The following is a 17,624-nucleotide window of genomic DNA, read 5'->3' on the forward strand; positions in this document are numbered from 1 at the left end:
ACAAATGGGGTTGGGAAAATTGGACAGCTGCCTGCAAAAGAATGAAAATAGACCACCAACTTACACCATTCACAAAAATAAACTCAAAATGGAAAAAAGACTTAAATGTAAGCCGTGAAACCATAAGCATCTTAGAAGAAAACATAGGCAGTAAGCTCTCTGACATTTCTTGCAGCAATACATTTGCTGACTTATCTCCACGGGCAACGGAAATGAAAGACAAGATAAACAAATGGGACTATATCAAACTAAAAAGCTTTTGCACAGCTAAAGACAATAAGAACAGAATAAAAAGACAAACTACACAATGGGAGAAAATATTCAATAATACGTCTGATAAGGGGTTAATAACCAAAATTTATAAAGAATTTGTAAAATTCAACACCAGGAAGATAAACAAATCCAATCAAAACATGGGAAAAAGAAATGAATAGACACTTCTCCAAAGAGGACATTAAGATGGCCAATAGGCAGATGAAAAAATGTTCAACATCACTAATCATTAGAGAAATGCAAATTAAAACAACAATGAGATATCACCCCACACCAATCAGAATGGCGCTCATCAACAAAACAACACAGAAAAAGTGCTGGCCAGGATGTGGAGAAAAGGGAACCCTCCTGCACTGCTGGTGGGAATGCAGACTGATGCAGCCACTGTGGAAAACAGTATGGAGATTCCTCAAAAAATTAAAAATCGAACTGCCTTTTGACCTAGCTATTCCACTTTTAGGAATATACCCCAAGAAAACCATAGCACTGTTTCAAAAGGAGAAATGCACCCCCATGTTTATGGCAGCATTGTTCACAATAGCGAAGATCTGGAAACAGCCCAAGTGTCCATCAGTGGACGAGTGGATTAAAAAGCTTTGGTACATATACACAATGGAATACTATGGGGCCATGAAAAAGAAGGAAATCTTACCTTTTGTGGCAACATGGATGACATGGAAACTATTATGCTAAGTGAAATAAGCCAGGCAGAAAAAGAAAAATATATGACCTCACTCATTTGAGGAATTCAATGAGGAACGGAATTGAGACAGAGGAGGGATCAATGGGACCAGAGGAAAAGAGAACAGAGGGAAGGGGGTGATAGGATGGGATAAACCTGATGGGAAGGGGGGAGGGCGCTATGGGGAGGTGGGCAAGGGAGATGTTGAGGGGAATACAGGGGGAAGAGAGATGCATTTGGGGCAACACTAGAAATTATTGTAAGACAATAAATTAAAATCAATAAAAAAACCCCAAAACAAACAAACAAACAAACAAAAAACCCAAGGTACTCCTGTGAAATGATTTTTTCACAATTTTGAGATTATTTTCTTTTTCATTAGCAGTACACAATTAGAGGACAGGATAAGCCAATCATGAGTAGGGAGGAAGCAACAACACTGACTTAATGGTAAGAAACAGTCTGCTTTATCTCCAAAGTAAATGAGAGAAAATGTGAATCTAAATTTTTTGCAAGTATTCACTATGCAGAATGAGGATCCCCTACCATCAGGGAATATAGTATTCCATATTAAAAATTATATTTTTAGAGGACTAAATCTAAAGATTTATTAAAAGAGTAGGAATATTTATTTTAACCATTTTAGGTCACTATCTTTTAAATGTACTATAGATATCTCTGTCTTCTCGAAAAGAAAAAAAAAACAATGTTTAATATTTTTGATGACTCAGGATTATCATAAACATTTATTAACATACTGTAACTTAGAGGTTACTAAGCTATTTGAGGCTAGTGCCTCTAGTAGATAAATGACTAGAACATCACAGATGAATTTATTTCCTTCCCATGAGCTCTTTTCAAATTCTAGTACTATCCTTTTGCCCTGCCCTTTGATTTCTAATTTTGGGTTGAATAATTTCTAGGGTAATTTCTTTTTATTTTTTTTAATTTTTTTTATAATAATTTTATTTTTTTAATGGGGTGACATCAATAAATCAGGATACATATATTCAAGGATAACAAGTCCAGGTTATCTTGTTGTTCAATTATGTTGCATACCCATCACCCAAAGTCAGATTGTCCTCTGTCACCTTCTATCTAGTTTTCTTTGTGCCCCTCCCCCTCCCCCTTTCCCTCTCCCTCTCCCTTTCCCCCTTCCCCCCGTAACCACCACACTCTTATCAATGTCTCTTAGTTTCACTTTTATGTCCCACCTACGTATGGAATAATGCAGTTCCTGTTTTTTTCTGATTTACTTATTTCTCTTCGTATCATGTTATCAAGATCCCACCATTTTGCTGTAAATGTTCCGATGTCATCATTTCTTATGGCTGAGTAGTATTCCATAGTGTATATGTGCCACATCTTCTTTATCCAGTCATCTATTGACGGGCTTTTTGGTTGTTTCCATGTTTCTAGGGTAATTTCTAACATAAGATCTGATGGTTGGGGCTCACAAAGTAAGGAGAAGCCTAATGTCTAAACTTGTTGAACTTGTCGTGACATATGTATTTCATTCACACTGTTATACATATTCACTGATGCAGGGATTAGACCCAAAGCCTCTTCTTTAAGGTCTGAACTACAGGCTTTGTGACAGTTATTTTCTCCCAAATAATTAAAAACCTATTTTTTAACCATTCAGAATTAGATGACTATATCAGAAAATGATGTAGACATACTGGGTTTAATACTCGCCTATAAGAGTCTGGTCGGTGGCTTTGGGAAATCTACTTTCCTCATCAAGTAGAGACAGCAAACCCATTGGCTTCTGCAGAAACAGATCTAGGATGGGCCGGTTATCTTCATATTCAATAACTCTGGCATCAATATCCTCAATAACATATTCATTCTATAACGGGACATGATACATACAGAAGAATTCACTTTAAAACTTTGTGAATAATATGTAGCTTTACAGTAATGACCTAAAATCCTACTTTGCATACATTATAACAAAGCACTTCCTCTGGCCTTCAACTAAGGGTTTCATTGTATTTTTCTCTTTCTATAAATGTTAGTTCATTAAATTTAGCACTGATTCTACTCAGAGTAGTAATAAAAAGTTTCTAGTTTCTATACTAGACTTACAGATATCTCAAGATTTCAAAAAGCAAGGGAAATGTTGCCAATGAGCACTAATAAAATTATATTCCAGAATTTAGAGAATATTTAGGCGAATTTTAAGATTACATTCCCCCCAATTTAAGCCTTGTATCTACATCGTTCCAGAAATGAGTCTCTCACAAACGTTACATACACTTCAGTTATGATAACATTTATATTGTTAATTATAAGAACAACCAACGGGTTTAGCACCAAGGACAAACAGGTTCCTATCTGGGGTCTGCCACTTAACTAGTCGAATAGTCCTTTGGAATTTTCATACTCTATAAGCTTCCATTTTCTCATCTACTCAATGCAGCTTACAGTCTTCATCAGCAAAGTCAAAATGTCTGGCACATTCATGAAAATTTGCTGTTAAGTTATAAGATGCATACAATAAAAAACGATGAACAACAATTACAGTATGATCATGGTTCTAGAACAAGGTAAGTGCTGCTGATGCTCTACTTTCCAAAAGGGACATGCAGAACTGTGCTGCATGTGTGTTTCTATGACTGTACCTTCGTACTGTGCCCCTACTTCACAGCCTATAAGAGGGGACACACGTGACATCTGAACAATGACTTACGTGTAGGCTGCTCACTAGTTTCAGGTGAGGAAGCCACTTTTATCGGAGAGTGTACCAGATAACCACTGATGCAGGAGGAATGTCCTGCTCCACTCACAGATGAAATGACAGGCTATTTGCATTTACATATTTAACTTTACTTTTATATAGTCTATATTTTTAAATTCATTAAATGCCTTATAATAAGGGACTGTGTTGGGTGATAAAGAGAGGTATAAAACAAACTTTCTGTCCTCAGTGGGTTTAAAATCTAACTTGGCTGATATGTTTAGTAAATACATACTCAGAATATAAGGTGAGACGTGGCAGACAAATGCTATGCTGCACGCGCCGAGTTCAGAGAAGGAGAATGTATTTCCGGCAAGTTCATGCAGGACTTTAGCCAATGGCAGGTGGGGAATTTGATAAGCAAAAAACTTTTTTAAGATGGTTTTATTTATTTATTTATTTATTTATTTATTTATTTATTTTTTACAGAGACAGAGAGAGAATCAGAGAGAGGGATAGATAGGGGGACAGACAGGAAGGGAGAGAGATGAGAAGCATCAATCATCAGTTTTTTGTTGCAACTCCTTAGTTGTTCATTGATTGCTTTCTCATATGTGCCTTGATTGCAGGCCTTCAGCAGACCGAGTAACCCCTTGCTTAAGCCAGCAACCTTGTGTCCAAGCTGGTGAGCTTTTTGCTCAAACCAGATGAGCCTGAGCTCAAGCTGGCAACCTCGGGGTCTCAAACCTGGGTCCTCCGCATCCCAGTCCGATGGTCTATTCACTGCGTCACTGCCTGGTCAGGCGATAAGCAAATGTTTTAATCACCACTTCTGGATACTTATGAAATAGAAATCGCATTTCGAGCAGCCTGTCACCAGAAAAAAATATGTGTATATTTTTAAATAAAACAAAATCTAATACATAAAAATTAGGCATAACCCTCTCGTCTAAAAGGTAGATCACCTGAAAGATATTTAGTTTAGTTTTTGCAGTATAAAAAGAAATAGAAACAATGTCTTGAAGTTTCACAGCTTTTTCATTTGAAGGTAACCTTGGAAAATATGCAGACCTAGAATTACTTTACTATTTAGATACATTATGCTGACAGTATGCTACAGTCTAAATGGCAACAGCAAAGTTCAAAGGCGGTTTTGTATGTTTTATATAGAAAGCACACAAGGGTAAGATCTAAATCAACGCATCTGTCATCTCTCTTTGCCAGTGTCAAAATCTGCTGACAGCTTTTTGTGGCAGGTTACACAGAGCAGAGATGATGAAGTTGGAAAACAAAAGGCTCCCCTTTCTGATACTTGTTAGTGCCTGACCAGTTGGTGCTACAGTGGATACCATGTCAGACTGGGACTCATAGGACCCAGGTTCAAAACCTTGAGATCGCCAGCTTGAGTGCAGGGTTGCTGGCTTGAGCATGGGATCACAGACATGACCCCATGGTGGCTGGCTGGGGCCCAAAGGTCACTGGCTTGAAGCCCAAGGTCACTGGCTTGAGCAAGGGGTCACTCAGTCTGCTATAGGCCCCTGGTCAAGGCACATATGAGAAAGCAATCAATGAACAAATAAGGATCTGCAAGGAAGAATTGATGCTTCTCATCTCTTTCCCTTCCTGTCTGTCTGTCCCTATTTGTCACACACACACACAAAAAGATACTTGTTAGTAATATCACTGCAGGCAAGACAATGGAGAAAAAAATGTTATTACTCAGTATTTATAAAGCACTTTAAGTAAAATAATCATGACTAAAACAATATATTATATGTTTTTATAGTGGTTATGAGCTCAACATACTTAGTTGTTTTTAAGCATCTGCAGGGAAATGAAGCTTATCTACCACTGCAGAAAGTCCTCTGTTTTGCACTGTACATGAAACATACATTTAAAGCAGAGCAGTGGAGTTATTAACTACAGGGAAGCTGAGCTGTTTAGCATATGTGATCCCTACTCCATTCAGATGGCCTGAATTCTCTTTTGAAAAAGGATAGATGAATGATCATTTAAAGTATAGATCAAGGAGGCAAGGGAAATCATAGGACTCGGATGTCAGGAAACCTCATCCTGAGTCAAATTCTCTGGTATTTCACTGAATTTTGTGTGTGGGTTGTGAAAGGACTCACTGGCCAGAAAACCTGTAGAAGGAAGGTGGATCTCTATGGCCACAGGGCTTAGACCACAAGCTTAAATATTTAGGCTCAGGAGAGAGTGGAGATTACTAAATGGAGTCCTTAGACTCACACAGCAGGGTGGAAGGGTGGTCACCACAGGCAGAGCGAGGCTGTGAACTTTCATGGCAGGGAAAAGCAAGCATGGATCACTCAGTACAGATTAACAAACAACACAATAAAGGTGCGATTCTCACCATTCAGGCCTCATGTCCTCAGAAAAACCTCTCATTTCCTAGACTAATTCAGCGACCCTGCTTCCTACACTGGTCACTCTCTCTTGCCCCCACAACCATGTGTATCTCTTATTTTTAAAGTTTAGTCCACCTTTTTTTCTTTACAGTAAAAAATGTTTATATTTAGAATTAGCCAGGTGGGCTCAGTGTAGATGATCCCAATTTTGTTGGCAACATACAAAGCATCATCGTCAGGAGCCAGTCTAACATATGCCTCCTTCTCTCCATCAGGCCCAATCAGGGTGTTGACCTTGATCACATCAATGTCACAGAGCTTCGTCACAGCCTGTGTGATCTGGTGCTTGTTGGCCTTGACACCCACAATGACACAACTGTGTTGTGTTCTATCCTCTTCATGGCTGACTCGGCGGTCAGGGGGAACCCAGGGATGGAACAGTGGTCAAGCTTGTTCCCCCCGGGGGGCCCTGCTGAGACTGTTTATGCTGCCTTCAGAGCCATAGTGTCTTGTGCCATTGGAAGGTGGGTGACGTGCAGATCTTTTTTTAGTGGCTGTGGATGCCTTTCAGCACTGCTTTCTTTGCCTTCAAAGCCTTTGCTTTGGCTTCGGCTTTGAGGGATGGGGCAGGGGCTTCCTTCTTCACTTTGACACCATATTCGAGAAAAAACTCCACTTTTTAAAAAATATTTCTACCTATTTCAAATCATGAGATGAAGAATGAATGGGATTTATATCAAGAGACTGTATTTGAGATTCACCTAGGTGGCACTGTCTCTGATAGACCATTTAAAAGATGCCACATATTAAAAGTCTTAAAATATTTAAGAAGCACATACTATGTGTCTGTTTATGGGTAGATGGGGCTGGAGAGGTAGAAATAAAGATGAAAAAGGTAGAGTCTCTGTCCTATGGGGCACAGCAAAGATGCTCTCTCTGTCTTGCCATTTCAACCTGAACAAAAAACATCCTAGGATTTCTCGGCTTTTGTTTTCTTCTTTCAGTTGTTCCGTCCTCTAACTACATCCTTCCTGTTGGGTCTGCACTCGCCCAGCTGCCAGTCCTCGTAACTACATCCTTCCTGTTGGGTCTGCACTCACCCAGCTGCCAGTCCTCTAACTACATCCTTCCTGTTGGGTCTGCACTCACCCAGCTGCCAGTCCTCTAACTACATCCTTCCTGTTGGGTCTGCACTCGCCCAGCTGCCAGTCCTCTAACTACATCCTTCCTGTTGGGTCTGCACTCGCCCAGCTGCCAGTCCTCTAACTACATCCTTCCTGTTGGGTCTGCACTCGCCCAGCTGCCAGTCTGCACCACTGCCACTCACCTCATGCTACTCTTCTCTCCAGTTTCCTTCTTTCCTGCCTTATGTTGATTCTCCTTGGCTTTTCAGGTGAAAAGATAGCCTCTCTCTCTTTTCTCCTTCCCTTCCTCTTTTGTTCCTTCCTTACTTTCAAATACATGGAGTACCTTTTCTTCTGCACAAGAGATTACTTCGTCAGGTCTCTGGTTCTTCTCAGCTTTCTTATTTGATTATACATGGGAGAGCTTGGGTAGGTACCAGACCTGGATTCTGGTTCTGGCTATGCTTAACCAGCCTGCAACCTTGGGCAAGTCACAGGGAATCATTTTTGCCTATGAAATATAATCCATTTAGGTTTCTTCTGGCTCTGACATTTCAAAATGCCAAAACTGCCTCAACCTGCTGTGAAACTCAATGAATAAATAAATGTTTTGTTGACAGAACATTTGAAAGGGGGAAATAAACCATATAAACACATTTATTCCTTGAAGTCTGCCTTTTAGTAAAATAATTTCTACTTGCCAACTGCTCATATGAGTGAACACATTTACAAAATCATTTCCACAGTGGACAGAAACCACTGAGAAGCTACTTACTCATTCTAACCACTGAAAAAAATCCTCATTCCAAGAGAAAGACGTTGATGGTTGAAAATCTAGGATTTAGAGTGCTGTTAGTGGTCAAGGTAAATTGTATATGTTTATTATAGCAAAAATTTTTTTGCCACTTTTTATTTTAAAATGATTTCAAATTAAAAAAAAAATTGCCAGAATAGTACAAAGAACTCCCACGTACGCTTTATCCAAATTCCCCAACTAACATGTCACCCCATTTGCTGTTATTCTCTCTCTACGCTATTCTTAGCAATAACATTTTACTGAAGTATCTAAGTATTTTAAAAAGCTAAAAATGAATAAAACAAAGTGATAATACACATGCTTAAAAATATAAACTCCTGTTGTAAAATGAAATATAGAATTCAAAAATCTACGTTTTTCTCCCTGTGTTTTCTATTCAAAGCTGGTCTCAATGCAACTGCTGATTTTTTGTTAATGTTAATGGCAAGCCACAGGGAATGTTGTTTATTGTTAACTTGAGATGACATAGGTCATTAATTCAGAATCTGACAAGTAACCTAATGGGTAGTATTTGGATAATTCCTAATAAATTTATACATGTTCTATTTCACACACACACACACACACATATATTTAATAAGATTTGGAGGAAGGAATTTTAAGTGTTGCTCCCTAGGGCATTTCCTTTCTCAGAAAAGGAGGCAAACAACGCCTGTTATGATGAAAAATCTTTTTGTGTATGATACCTGTTTTTGAAAGCTCTTTAAAAGTCGTAAAAGTCGCTTGACCAGGTGGTGGCGCAGTGGATAGACCATCAGACTGGGATGCTGAGGACCTACGTTCGAGATCCCGATGTCGCCAGCTTGAGCAAGGGCTCATCTGGTTTGAGCAAAAGCTCACCAGCTTGGACCCAAGGTCGCTGGCTGGAGCAAGGGGTTACTGGGTCTGCTGAAGGCCCGTGGTCAAGGCACATATGAGAAAGCAATCAATGAACAACTAAGGTGTCGCAATGCACAACGAAAAACTGATGATTGATGCTTCTCATGTCTCTGTTCCTGTCTGTCTGTCCCTGTCTATCCCTCTCTCTGACTCTCTCTCTCTGTCTCTGTAAAAAAAAAAAAAAAAAAAAAAAAAAAAAGGTTGTAAAAGTCACCTGATAAATTCAATGAAAAAAAGTCATAAGAAAAGGTCATTGACAGGTATTGGCTTAACATAAGGAAGCATTTTAGTTGGGAATTCAGAAATATAATTTTCTATATCTCTTTCATCTTAAACTATTTCTCCTTTACTGTCATAATTAAATCTTTATCAAAAATTTATATTTCAGTTTGTCAACAGTATGCTTTAACTTCACATATAGAACCTATAGTAATTACATGGATCTATACTCCTAATGCTATATCTCATTGAAAACAAATTCTTTTTTGAGAGAGAAGAAGGTAGGGAGAGAAGCATCAACTTGTTCCCCTTAGTTGTTCCATGGATTGTTAGTACTCACATGTACCCTGACCAGAGTCCAAACTGGGGCTTGTAGGATGGAGCTGGGGACGCCGGGCTCGAGCCAGTGACCCTGGGCTGAAGCAGGTGACTGTAGGATTGAACTGGTAACCTTGGTGTTCCAGGATAGCACTCTATTCTCTGCACCACTAGCCATGGTGAAAATCACTTTATTATAATTAAAATATTATCAAATTATCAAAATAAATACCACAAATGCCCACACTGCATTAGGGTGCTGACCTAACTTCACCGATGGTAGAGAAACAAACTGTGAAGCACAGTGTCTGAAGGATGACGTGGACATGGAGCCCCAGAGGTTGCCTGCAAGAGCGCAGGAGAGGGTGACAGGCCCCAGCAGGAGCCGCTGCAGCGCTGCTCCACATGTCTTACTACTTGGATGTCCGCTTCTATATTCTCCTGGTATGTGAGAAGCTTAAGGAGCATTTGTATGTGATCTGAAACAGTAACCCATGTCTTGGCTGAGCATTTAAAAAGGATTTGTTGTATCAAGGGTTTCTTAAATGTGTGGTTATTTTAATGCTTAAAGGAAATGGCTATTGCCTGACCAGTGGTGGTACAGTGAATAGAATGTCAATCTGGGATGCTGAAGTCCCAGGTTAAAATCCTGAGGTTGCCAGCTTGAGCGCCAGCTCAAAAGCTTCAGTGTGGGGTTGCTGGCTTGAGCATGGGATCCTCGATGTGATCCCATGGTCGCTGACTTGAGCCCAGTGTCCCTTGCTTGAGCCCAATGGGTGACTGTAGGCCCCTGTCAAGGCACATATGAGGAGCAAATCAATGAATAACTGAGGTGCCACAAGTACGAGTTGATGTTTCTCATCTCTCTCCCACCCTGTATTTCTCTCTCTCACCATAAAAATAAAGAAGCCTATAAAATAGCCTTTATCACTTTGAAAGCTAAAATAGGACAATCGCTACTAACATAGTACACATATGACTTATTTAATAGGGAAGAAAGTTAGATATAAAATAAAAATTCACACTTTGCAAGCAAAACAATTTGAAGACATTTATAAGGGCTTCATTTTTAATTATCCACACATTTTTATACGATGACTAATTTTTACTTTGTGATGCTAAAAAAATGTTGAAAATGTAGATATTACATAAATGAATGAATTTCTATTCTTTGTAATTGCCACAAATTATGTTTTAAAGCCCACATTCAAACATCTCAAGGGCTTTAGTCTTGAGGATATGAACAGCTGGAGAGAAAAGTCATATACATCATTTTCAGAAAGAGAAGCTGGAGCCATAATTGCAGTTATTGTTTCCATTATGTGCTGTAAATAGTCTCCTGCCTATAAAATGGCTTCTGACTTTTAATTCTAAACCCACGGGTACATATATAAGTGATATATGTAACAGCTCACTTTAAAAATGAGCTTTAGCTTGACCAGGCAGTGGCGCAGTGGATAGAGTGTTGGACTGGGCCATGGAGGACCCAGGTTCGAGGCCCCGAGGTCACTGGCTTGAGTGGGCTTATCTGGCTTGAGCACAGGCTCACCAGCTTGAATGTAGGATCACAGACATGACCCCATGGTCACTGGCTTAAGCCCAAGGTCGCTTGCTTGAAAGGGGTCACTCACTCTGCTGCAACCCACAACCCCCAGTCAAGGCACATATGAGAAAGCAATCATTGAACAACTAAGGTGCCACAACAAATAATTGATGCTTCTCATCTCTCTTCCTTCCTGTCGGTCTGTTGTCCCTATCTGTCCCTCTCTCTCTCTCTCTTTCTCTGTCAAAAAAAAAGAGAGAGATTTAGTTTAGTTAATAGCCAGAATAGATAAGCTGTACTATGGATAAGAAAGCTTATCATAGGCATAAACAGGCATATAAGCAAGAAGAGCCAATCTTCAGGATTCTAGAACAATGCTTCTTAGTATCATAACGGCTCTAAAGAACAATGGCATTTGCTCCAATTCAAATTTGCCCATGGGTGACTAGTTAATGGTTGGTATACATTCCCCTTGATTTGAAACATAAACTTGTAGGGAACAGGTTTCATTTTTTGGATATGTTTATACTACAATGATTATACCACAGTGCAAGATGAAAACAAAGGACACAAGCCACCACTTATAGCACTAACATGACTCTAACTGGAAGAGAATTTCAAGCTTTCTATCACATTTGTTGACTGTTGAGCTCTCTATTACATGGAAGAAAACCTGAAAGTGAAAAGACAAAAGAAGCTCCATCAGTCTTGGTTATGTAACAACACTGAGACTCAGGGGGAGGGCTCAGGCAGGGAGATGCCTCCTGTATTGGAAATGCTGTAACTTCTTTGCTGCCCTTTGAGCTGCTAACTAAAACCTTTTTGCAAAATATGGAAGTAAACAATGTACATCAATAACTCTACACAAATGTACTAGAAAGGCTGATATATGAATACTCTATTTGTGGAATGAATAAAATCAAGAGAAAAATCATATATTTTCTAGTTGCAACTCATTTAGAAGAGTTTGAGTCTAGAATTTTAAAAGGTTACAACTCTATTCCTCATCATATTTGCAGGGGTGGGACCTGGATAATCTTTATCATCTAATGCTCAAATGATTGTTTTAAGACACAAATCATCCCTTGAAATTTTATTAAAGTCAATATATATAAAATGGTTCTTCTAGTGCTGAGAAAGTATGGAAGTTTCAAATATTATGAAATATCAAACTCTAGGAAATTTTCAGGAGCTATATAGTACACACAGTAGAAAAATAATGCTACCATAGATCAGCTGTCTTAGGTATTATAAATACCTAGATAATAAGAAGAAAAAAGGATGCAAATTCTGGGTGCTCTCAGTTGGGTGTTGAGATTCTGAGACATACAATTTATGCCCACAGAAAGTAGGTGATGAGGAGAAGAGAGTCAGAGTGGCCAGTGAGTTAAAAGTGGATTCCCAGATTTAAGAACATGTTCAGAAGTGATGCAAATGGTTAGTTGGAGGCAACCATTCTAAGAGATATGAAACTATTCACCCTGCAAGCTGTGGATCAGGTCACTGTCATAAACCTTTTCACCAGAAATGTTTGCCTATAGTCTACTGATTCTTGTTTTAATGGAAAGGGAAAATAATATTCAAAATACCTTTGTCATCAACTTTGTTGGAGTGTCCCAGTGTAAGCTGAACTTCAGATAAATAAGGAAATGCTTTCAACAAATCTGTATTCATGTTCCAATGTTGTGGGATTGCCAATACAGATAATATTTGTTGTGTTAAGCAGGACCAGAAGCTGGTTCATCTGTGACGGCGCTGCCTGGGACAGGCTGTGTGTGCTCAGACTGACCAGATCATTGGCATGTGTGTAAAATTGAGAACTGCATGTTCTACTGATAAGCTATAGTGGCTATATTAAACAAAGGAGCTCTGAGTTAAGTCAAACCTGTGCTTTTCTTCAACCAAAAATGTGTGACTATGATTTTAATGACTTGGCTTACTAGCTGTTTCTTGTTTATAGAAATCAGTAACTGTGTGCTCTCTTTATATGTTATAGCTAATACATTCAACTATAGTCAGCATTTATCACTTACATTTTTGCCTTCACAGGAAGTGACAGTGAAAAAGAGAAAAAAACACATGCACCCACATGTTAAAGTCAAGAAAAACCAAATATTCCTGTACCCAGCAGACTGCACACTCAGTTGCCAAAATCTGATCCTTAAGATTAAAAGCAGGGGCTCTTGGATAGTTACCCTAGGAAGGCACTTTAAAGAACTGAAAGTGGCCTTAATTTCTCAAAGTGCACTGTGTAACCCTGGACCCTAGTTAAAATTTTAATTTGTTGAAGACGATTTTGAGTTGTTTTGTTTTAAAAACCTCTCAATGGGTTTTATAGAACCGTTTCATTTATAGCAAGCCCAAAGACAGAAAATTTAAGAACATTAGAATCATGGATGGAATTCAAGACTGTCAATCAAAGTAAATTGTATATTGCAATATTCTATAAAAAGTAAAAGGCAAGTAATAATCAAAAGATCTGCACATTGGTTTAAAGGCCAGGAAGCTGGTCGATCGCCCCAAGGAAGAGTACTCCAGAAAGCCGAACAGACCAGCACACCCTTGCTCGAGGCTATTCCCAACCCTATAAAATTTTGCCTCAGTCTGTTTTTGAGGCCCTTCTTTCGGAGAAGCACCTCGGCAGGTCTTTCTCCTCTAATAAAGCCTGCACACCTGGAGTTCGAGTGCTGTCTCATTCTTACATCTGGTGCTGAAACCCGGGATGGGGCACCGGCTGCCTGGACGATCCCCTTGCCGGTCAAACTTACAACCAGGGAAGCAGTGAACAGCGGCAGCTCGTCCAGGCTAACTCCCGGATTCTGTTTGGCTGTGTGAGTGCAGTTGAGCGACCAGCAGTCCGACCCTGTCCTGAACCCTGCCCGACCAGGAAGGTAAGGAGTTTCTCCCTCCCCTTCCCCAGTTGGCCTCCAAATTTCTCTCCAAAAACACCCCTTCCTGGTCGGACAGTTTTGACTTCAGACCCCATACCTATGAGTGGTCTGCCTCCACTCCTTTATGGACTTTTACGAAAGTCGAGGCACGCCTAGCCAGCCCCCTCTCCTATGTCCTGGGGTCTCAACCTTGGGGTGACGGCCTCCTGTCTGAGACTCTCTTTCTATGGAGATTTTCTCCTCCCGGGACTGTGACGCTCCCTTCTCTCACCAGTCTCCTCTACTGTGGGCTCCTCCCAGTCCAAACCCTCCAGCCAGACTCCCCTCGGAACACGGGTTCCTCCCAATCTCAGGCCTAAGTCCTCTACTCCTTCAGGACTCACTCTATTCTCTGAGGTTCAGTTTGGGAGGTTTCTACTCCGAACAGCTAGCTTCTACGAACTTCCTTGAAAGTCTAGGCGTCTAGCCAGGTTGCTTTCTACTACCATTACAATATCCTGAGAAATCTTGACAATTTCTTCCTCCGATGGGGAGGGCATCAGAGATTCCTTATGTGCAGGCCTCTCTTCTCCCTTCGCTCCTGTCCTTAATTTCTGTGCTGGTTTTTCTACACGCAGGCCGTTTTTGGCCAGAGAAACCTCACCTAAAACCTCCATTCCTATTCTTTCCTTCTCTGCAGACTCCCAATTCTCTCTCCCTCCTGCCTGACCCCCAGGGGCACCCCTTTCTCGGGACCCCTCTCTACTCTCTTTGTAAATCTCTTTCACTCCAGTCTCTTCCCCTCCAGAAAACCCCCTCCCCTCTCTTCACTGAATCCTCTTTCTTATTCACTTGCAAATACCATTCTCTCTTTCTCCTCCCCTGCTGGCCAGGGGCCCCTCCCTTCTTCACTGTGTTCTTAAGCCCCTCCTCCGTCAGGCCTTTCTCCACCTACTATTGGCTCTTACACCGGTTTGCAGGACCCCAAGGCCCAGCCCCAATTTTCTTACAGGAAGTTCTGGCCCTGTCCTGCCTTTGGCTCCAGCATTTCTGGCAGGATCTGGGTGCCAGGCTCCCCATAAGCCCTTCCCCTTATTCTCAACCCCCAAACCCCTATCTGGGATCTGTGAACATAGCATTTAAAGTTTTTAATGGTCCTAACTAGTAGAAACAGGCCAATACTGTTCACCAGGCCTGCATGCAGCAGAAGGTAACTCTCCAAACCCAGGCTCTTGTGACATCCCTGAGGCCAGCACAGCAATAGAGGCAAGGCGCAGGAAGTGCCCGACCCAAGTCTGGACTGCAAAGAAATCCCATCAGCAGCTTGCTTTAAGTGGGGCAAGCAGGGTCATTGGTCCCGGTAGGCTGCCCATTGAGCCCTGCCCTGACTGCAAGCAGCCCAGTCACTGGCGGAGTGATTGCCCCTTTGGGCAACAGGTTTTTCCTCAGTGCCTCTACACGGAGGACAAGCTGCCCAAACGGGGGGCCAATCCAGCCAGGTGGGTGCATTGCTCAAACTCCTAGGACACGGCCTGGACTCGGAGAACCCAGGGTATGCTGCAACTAGTGGGTAAGTCCATCTCATTTCTTGTGGACACGGGGGCTACTTTCTCTTTTCAAATATTAAAGAAAAAAATATAAAGTCCAAGTGTGCTTTTATAGTAATTAAACAAAATAAATACAACAAAATTAAATTTATTTTGACATTAAAAAACATTTTTATGTTACATTTTTTGAGTTATGCTTTTTAGAATTCATAAAAATGAGGGGTTAAAAAATAAAAAAACAACAAAAATGTTATCTTTATATATATATAGATACATTCTTAGTAAGATTTAGTAAATTCGGCAGGTCCCAGCTGAATGTGTTAAGTTTTTTCATTCTTGTGTTTATGAGAAACATAAGCCTGATGTGTCTTAGAGATTTCTTCAATGTTTGGGCATATATTTGAAAAGCAAACTCTCATTTCCTCATCAATACATTGAAGAATTCCTCTCTTTTTACTCTTAATTTTGTTGAGTGCAGAAAACCCCCACCATACATATCATCTTGACACCAAACAAAGGATAGAAGAAACTTGCCTCCAGTCTTTCCGGGGAACATGGGAGGTAGTGTAAACAATCCAGCACCACAGCTTAACAGCCTTTTGCAACCTAATCAGGCAAGTGAGGGGGGGGGGGGGTTGGGCAGACTGTCAGCTTACAGCCAATTCCCCACACCTTTGTCCCCCCAAAATCTAAACTCCAAAAACCCTGTTGGATTTTTGGTCCCCAACAGGCACATATTTCTCTGGAATCCCATAGGATGCACCTGGAAATCTTCTAGGGCACACCAGTGCACTCTGGCACACACTTTGAGAACCACTGTTCTAATTTATCTCAAATTTAAATAAAAACTTCAGTTGTAATCAGTAGACCCAGGACAATTTTAATATTATTTAAAGGAGACAAATGATATACTGAATATGACTATTTCTTTTAGACTTGATAAAATATTTTAAACAGTCTTAATACTATAGCTTTGCCAAACGCAATTCAAGTTAATCTCTCATTTTTCTCTAAGAAAGGAGTATTTTTGAAGCAGAATCCTAAATTACATATTGTACACTGACAAAATTAATGTTTCTTGGCAATTGCATCAAACCCGTTATCTTGTATTATGTTGCATAGTTACTGGAATTCCGAAGTTTAATGCATTTTAGATGGATATTTAAATTGCAAACAGAATTTCAGCAATGTAATCTACTGAAAGAGAAACAGTTGGACATACCTACTTCCTTAAATTTCCAAAAGAAACATCTTTGTTTACAAGGGCTCAGGCTTGCTTTGGAAGAAGGTGCACTGATTTTCGATGGAGGACATTCAACATCTCATACCAACACACGCTAAATTCATACTAGTTTTGGGTTTGTTTTTGTTTTTACTATGGGAATGCAGGAGAAATTTTTTTTCTTTGTCTTTATTAAATGGACAAGGCTTTAAATATATAATGTAGGTCCTGTTTCATTAGCACAATTCCGCATATAACATACACATGCATGCATCTTTGTAGTATATCAACTTACCTGTTCCCATGCAAACACATGCTGATTGAAATAATACTGAATTTGTTCATTTGCAATGTTAATGCAAAGCTGTTCAAAGGAATTCTTTTTGAAATTTTCAAAGCCAAATATATCCAGAATACCAATGCTCAGTTCATCACCATTCCCACTGGAAAATTAGAGATGTTATTTTGAGTTCTTATTTACTTTCTTAAGAGATAATATAAATCAGGTTATCTCAGAGTATTTTTGTGTGACCTAGCTAGGAAACTACTACCAGCATACACACTTAAAGTGAAAATTTTAATTGAGGAATTAGAACTTAAAGATAAATTAGGTAGCATCGATTTTAATATGGAAATGTTCAGTATTTTCCTGTAATACAGAAACAACTCCTATACTATCTTATCTATTTAAAAAAAGAAACATTTTTCCTATGGGTTTATGAGCCCCAGATCACAGCCCTGAGAAGGTCACTCAGGATTGTCACTGAGATTCAGAGGATTACCCAGCTAGCACACAGATAAAAACCAAAAAGTCCACAAATTCTGTGAAAAAGCATATTTAGTCTGTAATTTTAGGGCAACAATTAAAATATCTTGCTAAAAATATTTCAATTATTTTAAAGAATCTGGTTACTATCTAGTGTTGATCATGCAGATCATCACTAACAACATGAGGTCAAACCTCTGAATACCTAGCTTACCTTCTGTGGAATAAACAAATATTGAAAATTTCTCAAATTTTTCCATTTTTATCTTAGCATCATATATATGGCCACACATGAACATACAAACTAATTGA

At 39.8% G+C, this 17,624-nt stretch overlaps 1 protein-coding gene and 1 pseudogene across 1 annotated transcript in view; both read right to left on the reverse strand.

Annotated features, from left to right (window-relative positions):
• Positions 1-17,624, reverse strand: part of MYO3A (myosin IIIA) — a 240,824-nt gene that overhangs the window by 84,872 nt on the left and 138,328 nt on the right. The window contains exons 20-21 of the mRNA XM_066279445.1: positions 16,842-16,989; positions 2,654-2,807 (exon numbers count right to left, since the gene is read on the reverse strand). Coding sequence (XP_066135542.1) covers positions 2,654-2,807; positions 16,842-16,989 — 302 coding nt within the window. The remainder of the gene's footprint in view (positions 1-2,653; positions 2,808-16,841; positions 16,990-17,624) is intronic.
• LOC136337970 (large ribosomal subunit protein uL23 pseudogene) lies at positions 6,134-12,581 on the reverse strand (annotated as a pseudogene).

Source organism: Saccopteryx bilineata, chromosome 5 (genome assembly GCF_036850765.1).
Source record: "Saccopteryx bilineata isolate mSacBil1 chromosome 5, mSacBil1_pri_phased_curated, whole genome shotgun sequence".
Classification (NCBI taxonomy): Eukaryota; Metazoa; Chordata; class Mammalia; order Chiroptera; family Emballonuridae; genus Saccopteryx; species Saccopteryx bilineata.